Genomic DNA, 7188 nt, shown 5'->3' on the forward strand with positions numbered 1-7188 from the left:
ATCTGAATTATAATAATTCCAAGCTGAAAGAAACATGGCTTTAATCTTGTGGTATTTGTGCAGACGAAGCGCACCAAGAAGCTACGATGTTGGCAAATATGGTAATGGCATTGTAAATCTGCATGTTATTCTCTATTTTGTAACATCATGAAATGTTTGCTCAGTCTTGTTAACATGTGCCCTTGTGATGTTATACAGGTAACAGGCATGGTGCCAGTTTGCGAAAGCAGATTACCTAATTCTGCGGCAAGGTAAGGTAATTCTGCCAAGGATGTTAATGCTTACTCCACTAGTCTTCATAATGGTTAAGTGTCTTTGGACTTGCTTGACTGTAAATTTATGCTGCATTATGCTTGTTGTCATATGACTAATTGACAGCACTGAAAGTAGCGTGATATTAAAAAGAACATCTTGTTTTGTTCTATCCTGCATGATGTCTGGTTAGAGGGAACCTGAATAGCATCATACCATCAATTTTGTATTGCAAGCTGATTGACAGAATGTGTAGACAGTTGTGACCATGCTACTCTACATCTCTTGTCTAATCTTTAGTTACTCTTCTTACGTTAGGTTAGTCATTGCCGTTCAAAAATTTAGCTCAGCTCTCTAGGTGTGCAAACAGTACGGTACATAACAGCGTATGGTTGTGCAATATGCTCACTTTCTACAACCGTTTTCCCTCTTATTCAGTATGCAGTACTTCAAGTATGTTTTGTACTAGTGGCATTTGCTTTCGATCTACATGGTTCTGTATTGTGACGTGTTGTTAACCATGTCTGATACTATTATTGACCGACAGTTTGCTGTGAAAAGGAAAGCAGTTGGAATCTGAGGATGCAAGGACTGTGGGAAGGTCTAAGGTTGGTGGTGATCACACCGTGAAGTGATGTATCCGTTCTAAAATATAAATATTTTTACAGTGTTATCATGTACTAGGATGGTAAAAAAATCTGTTTTAGAATGATTACATCTTTTTAAGCATTTGTTTAGCTTTAAATTTTATCAAATGCGAGTTGAGTAATTGCTTGATTTGCGAATTGCGATCCTGATTCTTAATTCAGAAACCATTGCCATTCGTTTATCAGCAAACGTTTGTCAGCGGCTTGTATTTGTCACTCTGAATATGTGCTGTTCGTAGTTCATATGCAACAAGTTCATCGAACATAACATCTCTTTTTAGATTTGACTCGAATTCATTTTCAGTTGCACTACGCTCTTCTTCCTTTTTTCTTCTTTTGAGAAACCGATGCATTAACATTTTTTTAATAATACGATCGCAAAATGATCACAATTACAATAATAATTGAATAATATTAATATCTTGGTCACGAATGAAGTGAAGTGAAGTGGTCATTGGGTGCAACGCGTCTGCCTGAACCTGAGCCACCGGTTGGTGATGTCGAACTCCCAGAGGTGCTCCTGCTGCAGGATGTTGCCGATCACTGACACCCCCGGCCACGCCCCCTCCTGCACCCCGATGCACTTCACGCCGGGCGCCGCGTCGATCACGTAGCTCTTCGCCGGCGGCTCCAGCCGCGCCGACCCGGCGAACTGCAGCGACAGCTTCGGCACCGGCACGGCGAGGTCGCCGCCGCGGGACGTCCAGTTGTAGCAGAAGTCGAACGGGTCCATGGTCACGCGCGGCAGCCCGGCGAGGTGCTGGCTCAGCGCCGCGACCACCGCCTTGTACGCCGGCGAGGCGAGCACGGTCAGGCTCGTGCCGGAGTCGATGATGGTGCCGCCGTTGCTGCCGACGTCCCACACCTCGGCGGGGATGTCAAGGGCCACGCCGTCGACGGAGATGGAGTCGACCGTCACGGCGTAGAAGGGGCGGACGCGGGCGTCGAGCAGCAGCGGCGTCCGCGCCGCCGCCGACGAGGCCGAGCTGGACGACGCGTCCGGGCCGGTGCCGAAGGTGAGGTAGCTGGTGGCGTTGCGCGGGGCGAGGTGGTCGACGAGGCAGTAGGAGAAGCGGCCGCCGAAGCGCGCGGCGGCGCGCGACGCGAAGGAGATGTTGCTGTACCCGAGGCTGAGCACGCCGTCGGAGGCCTCGAAACCCTGGCCGTCGTACGCGGCGGTGCACCCCAGCACCACCCCCTGCAGCTTCGCCTTCCGGTCGCTGCGGCCGCCGGAGAGCGCCACCGTCGCCGAGTCGGTGCCCACCACGCCGCGCGCCGCCGAGTTGTCGTTGTACCTGCCACGCGCACGCGTACAGTTAGTTAGCCACCGTCAGTTTAAGATTCGTGCGTGCACATGCAGAGATTCGTGCACTGAACATCGCTACACAAAATGAGAAAAAGACAAGGCGTCAAACTTTAGAACTAATCAACATTTTGGAACTAAATCATATGTTTAGCTCAAATTGTGCTCTTATGTGCTTAAATTAGAACTGTTAGTGACACGACTGGGGCCTGCCAACTCAGGAAGGCGACAGGATGATGAACAAAGAACCAGCTTGTAAGTTACTCATCTTCTACGTGATCTGTATCAGAATCATTGAACAGGTAAGACATATCTTTTCATGAACTGTAAAGCACAGGGAAAAGATTAGCCGAAACTGCAGAGTCATCTCCAGTTCTCGATAAGGCAGCAATAACTGTAGCGATAAATCTCGCTCATCCATTTTATCTAATGGTTGAGAGGTATACCAAATATAAATTATCGTAGCACATCTGCATTCTGTACTTAAATGCAGAGGATTTTATCCCCATGTGAAGACCCAGTCTCTTGTCGACAAAGAACAGTAAGGTGAATGTGACAGGCAGTATCAGTCTCACGAAGTCGCCACTAACAGTGTAGTTATATATTACGCCTTTTAAGCTTAAAAATCAAAGATAAGTATTCAGGAAAGGAGAGCAGTACATTTGTCGTTTCCATATTAGTAGTAAAAGCGATTGACCGATCGATTTTTGCTAGTAAAAACCTCAGTTGGGTACTTTTGTACACGGCACAGTTTGGATATGGTCATTTGGTCAGTCAGACAGGTTGAATTAAGTCACCGTAACGTGCTTCATCTAGTACTCGTACAGGCTAACTTTGGGTTTAAGAAAACCATTACACTACTATTATACGATACTGATAGGTACAAGAATAGTAGTTTACGTGGCAATTCAACAGCGTTCATTTGCTACCCAAATATAAAAGATTATTTATTTTTTATAGATTAATACTAGTATAAATAATAGCATTAACCACAATAAAATTAAATTGTACTTTAGAAATAAAAGATAATAAATAAATATCTTAAATTAAAATATTTTATAAAAATACATCGTTTAGTAGTTCAGTTAACCACAGTGAAAAATGAAATAAAATAAAAAAATATAAGATCAGTCTCAGTGAAAGTTTCATGGACAATAAATAGGATGCATGTAAATATTTTTTATAATGTGACAATGTATTAATGAAGAAAGATGAAATAAATTTCATGAAGATAAACCATGTATGCGTTGCATAGACAGCTTGTGTCTTACGTGTAACCTAAGAAACAACAATATATAAAACTATACATCGAGAGAATGGTGTTTTATCCTAGTTTTAAACATTTTTAGATAACATGTCACTCTAGGTAATAAACTTACATTGAGAGCAGGTATAATAGCAGTTATAAGCCAGCTATAAACATATTTTAAAAAAATAAAAGAGGAGAAAGAGCAGTAAGTTACTAATTTGTAGCTAACTATAGCACAGGCTCCAAGACGCACTGTATGTATGACATGGGGACCATGTATTAATATCTTATAGCTAACTATTATATGAGTTAGTTATTAAATTAACTATAGATGAATTGTAGCTAGCTAGTGGTTGGGGTTTACTGTTGAACTTGCTATGAGAACGGCCTAACAAAAGAAGGCAGCCTCGTATCGCTTCGGGAAATTAGTCAATCAGCCGCGTTTACAGGTGCACATATGCACATAATTCCTCCGTCCTAAAAATACTAAAATTTTTTTAGTTGTTAGTGTCGAGCGTTTGACTATCCGTCTAATTAAAAAAATTAAAAAATTCTTAAAAAATTAGTCACACATAAAATATTATTCATGTTTTATCGTCTAATAAAAACAAAATTATAAATTATAAATTTTTTAAAATAAAATAAAGAGCCAAACATTATATTTAAAAACTTTTTTAAAAACTTTTGATTTGTTTTGGGTGCGAGAGAGTACTCAGCATTTTTTGTCCTGAATATTTTTTGCTTCGTTCTCTGCGACGTCGCCGGCCGCAGAGCACGAGGCGTCGTCGCGTACGGCGCAGCACATGGCGGCCGCGACCGCGGCGCAGCGGCTCGCCCACTGTTCCACTCGCCGCGCGCCGCGCGGCGTCGCCAACTCGCCCACTTGCGCAGCGCTCCTCCCCCCTCCCGGACCCCGGCCGGAAACGAGAAAAGCGACAGCGCGTCGCCGCTCTTGCGTTCTCGCCACGGCCACACCGCGGTGTCGTGCAACGCAAGCGCGCGGGGCAGAACACCGTGACGACGGAGTAAATGTGCGCCACCACCCGCGGCGACGCGACATTAACTCCGAGACCACGATAATACAAAGAAAAAACCGTGACCGCGCCACTGGAGAAAATTCCTGCAAGATTGCAGTGTACCACACGCTCCGTACCGTACGAGCTGTACTACTGTACATGTAGGACTCGCCCGTCCTGCTCTGCTTGCTTCTGCTACGCCTACGCGCAGTTAATGGTCTCCCCGGACGGAGAGCTACTCCGCCACCTTTCGACCAGCTGCTGCTGCTGCTGCAGATGGAGACGATGGAAAAAACCTCGCGAAATTTATGGCGCGCGCGCGAGATCCCCCGACCCACCCAACAACCCTGCACTTACTATGGCTTGCAAGCACGAACGCACGAGCACCACCCCCTGCATCGCGAGATCTACGCGCGCGCGCGCGACGTGAGCGTCAATGGCGAGGGGAGTACTGACCGGTAGTCGTAGGAGCAGGCGGCGGTGGAGCTGGAGCAGTTGGCGAGGGAGAAGGGGATGGACAACTTGCACGCCTCCGACGAGCACGGGATGGGTGTCCATGTCTTGGAGTCGCTGGGCCGGAACACCCGCGGCGGCGACGGCGATGGCGATGGCGACGAGGCGTGGGAGGGTGAAGCCGATGGGGCGGCGCCGTCGCCGCGGCACTTGACCCAGGTCAGGTCGCTGCCGGTGTCGGCGATGAGGACGAACGGCTGCGCCGGGGTGCCCACGCGGAACCGCACGAAGTACTGCCCCGTGCCGGTGTACGCCCCCGACGAGAGCGGCATCGCGAACGCCGACGCCGCCACCGCCCCGGCCGACGACGGCGAGGTCTCCTCCGAGCGCCGCCGCCGCGCCGCCGCCAGCCTGGCGGAGATGTGCGCGTGGCGGTGCCGGTCGTCCCTCGCCCGCTGGGCCAGCGACGCGTCCGGGGCGGCCGGGAGCAGCTGCAGCCGCGCCGACTTGCCCCGGCGCCCGCTCCTGTGCCCCCCGGCGCTCGCCGCCGCCGCGAGACCGACCAACACGAGCACCACCAACACCACCTTCCCGCACGCCATTCCTCCTCCTCGCTCGCCCTCCCGATCACCTCACCTCACGTCCACCACCCCCAATGGCGCCGACGCTGCAGGACCAAGAACCGCACAGCTACCTCCTCCTCCTCCTCCTAGAGCAGCACAACGGCACGAGCTGCCATTGTCGCCGTCGTGCTGTGAGCAACACTACTGCAACGATCAAGCTCGCCGGCAAGCTCCTCTCCTCTGCTTCGATCGTGTGTGCTCGTGGTTGCTAGCTAAGCGGAGGACGCTTTTTGGCTGTGTCCGGCACGGCGGCGATGGGGGGGAGGGGGAGGGGGAGGGGAGGGGAGGACGACGGCGTCTTTTATAAAAGCCGACCTGCCGTGCTGCTGCTACTGATCATGGATAGAACGCGCTTCTGCAGCGGTCGGTTTTATGCGCGCTTCGTTGGCAGATCGCCGCCCTCCGGTTTCCTACCCGATTTTCGGTTCGACCCGTCATGGTAGGACCGGTCGATTCGGCGGCTCGGCGATCAGCCCGCCCATTAGCCGGATAATTAGCACACGATGATTTATGTATTAAACCATTTATAAATAGTTTTGATAAGGTATTTTAAGGGACTTTTATATAGTTTTTTTTAGAAATTGAACCATTTAGCACTTATGGACTTAAAATGCATGTAGGAAATAAATATAATCACACATTAACCCTATTCGAAATCGCTCGCTCGGTGAGCTACTTGTTCACTACAATTGGCATGTTTTTTAAATTTATATTTACACTGTTCTAAACTAAAATTTATTTTTACCTAATCTTTTGTTACAAAATATAGCTTTTTTTATACATCATCATTTTATATTTAATTTTCTCATCAGCATTCTTTTCCTACTAATCACAATATTTCTCTAACTGTTCTTACCTATTCAAACTGTCGTGTCAATTTATAAATAATAAAATTTCTGAATGAAGAGAATAATATTAATAATTAATAATTCATTAACTATATTTCATGCGACTTATGTGACAAGCTATAAGCCAAAAAAGCCTTTGTTCTAAAAGATATATTTTTTTCTACCGGCTGTACTTTTGAAAAAATATTTTTTCTAAAAGAAAATCAAAATTATATTTTAATTTATAATAGCTATACTTCTTAATTAATTTTGCGCTAGTGAGATTTCTCCTTGACATGCCATAGTTAGGCTCAGATCAAAAGTTCATTCGAAAACCGCCACGGTTCAGTCTACAATACACTCGCTCGGAACTGTACATTTGCATACTAACAATTAAACTGTCCTATGAATTTAATTTTAAAGCATAGTTTAATTTTATAGATATTGGTAATATGTTAGAAAAAATAATGACCAAAGTACTACAAATGCAGTACGTGTTATATTTTGTGTGAACGTATTTTTACTAATTAATATCAAAATGTCTTCGTATATTGGGAAAAAAATTGATCGGTGGCCGATCTTGTTCCGGTCCGTTCTTTACTTTCTCGACGTATTTTCGGCCCAAACTCTCGTGCCGACTCAGCAGGATCAATCACGATCTCACCTGCCGGATTTTGCTATGCATTTTAGCCGATGATTATTCCCAGTCACTCACCAGGAACAGCTCCGATCCGAAACCGTGTTCTGATCTCTCGCAGATCAGAACGAGCCGCACGGCCACGGCATGTCACTCGTTTCTCTTGTTTTTTTTCCTAATT

General features: G+C 46.7%; 1 protein-coding gene across 1 annotated transcript; it reads right to left on the bottom strand.

Annotated features, from left to right (window-relative positions):
• Positions 1-1153: 1153 nt before the first annotated feature.
• LOC102703220 (aspartic proteinase NANA, chloroplast-like) lies at positions 1154-5855 on the bottom strand. Its single transcript, XM_040523809.1, has 2 exons — positions 4924-5855; positions 1154-2194 (listed from the first exon to the last, which is right to left on the bottom strand). Exons 1-2 carry the CDS (start codon positions 5520-5522, stop codon positions 1351-1353), a joined length of 1443 nt encoding a protein of 480 aa, XP_040379743.1. The 5' UTR covers positions 5523-5855; the 3' UTR covers positions 1154-1350.
• Positions 5856-7188: the final 1333 nt, after the last annotated feature.

The sequence above is a fragment of the Oryza brachyantha genome, chromosome 5, assembly GCF_000231095.2.
Source record: "Oryza brachyantha chromosome 5, ObraRS2, whole genome shotgun sequence".
Taxonomy (NCBI): Eukaryota; Viridiplantae; Streptophyta; class Magnoliopsida; order Poales; family Poaceae; genus Oryza; species Oryza brachyantha.

Coding starts and splice junctions, on each gene's coding strand:
- LOC102703220 (XM_040523809.1), bottom strand. CDS start 5,522: ATGGCGTGCGGGAAGGTGGTGTTGGTGGTGCTCGTGTTGGTCGGTCTC. Junction 2,195..4,923: donor GCCTGCTCCTACGACTACCG/GTCAGTACTCCC, acceptor TGCGCGTGGCAG/GTACAACGACAACTCGGCGG.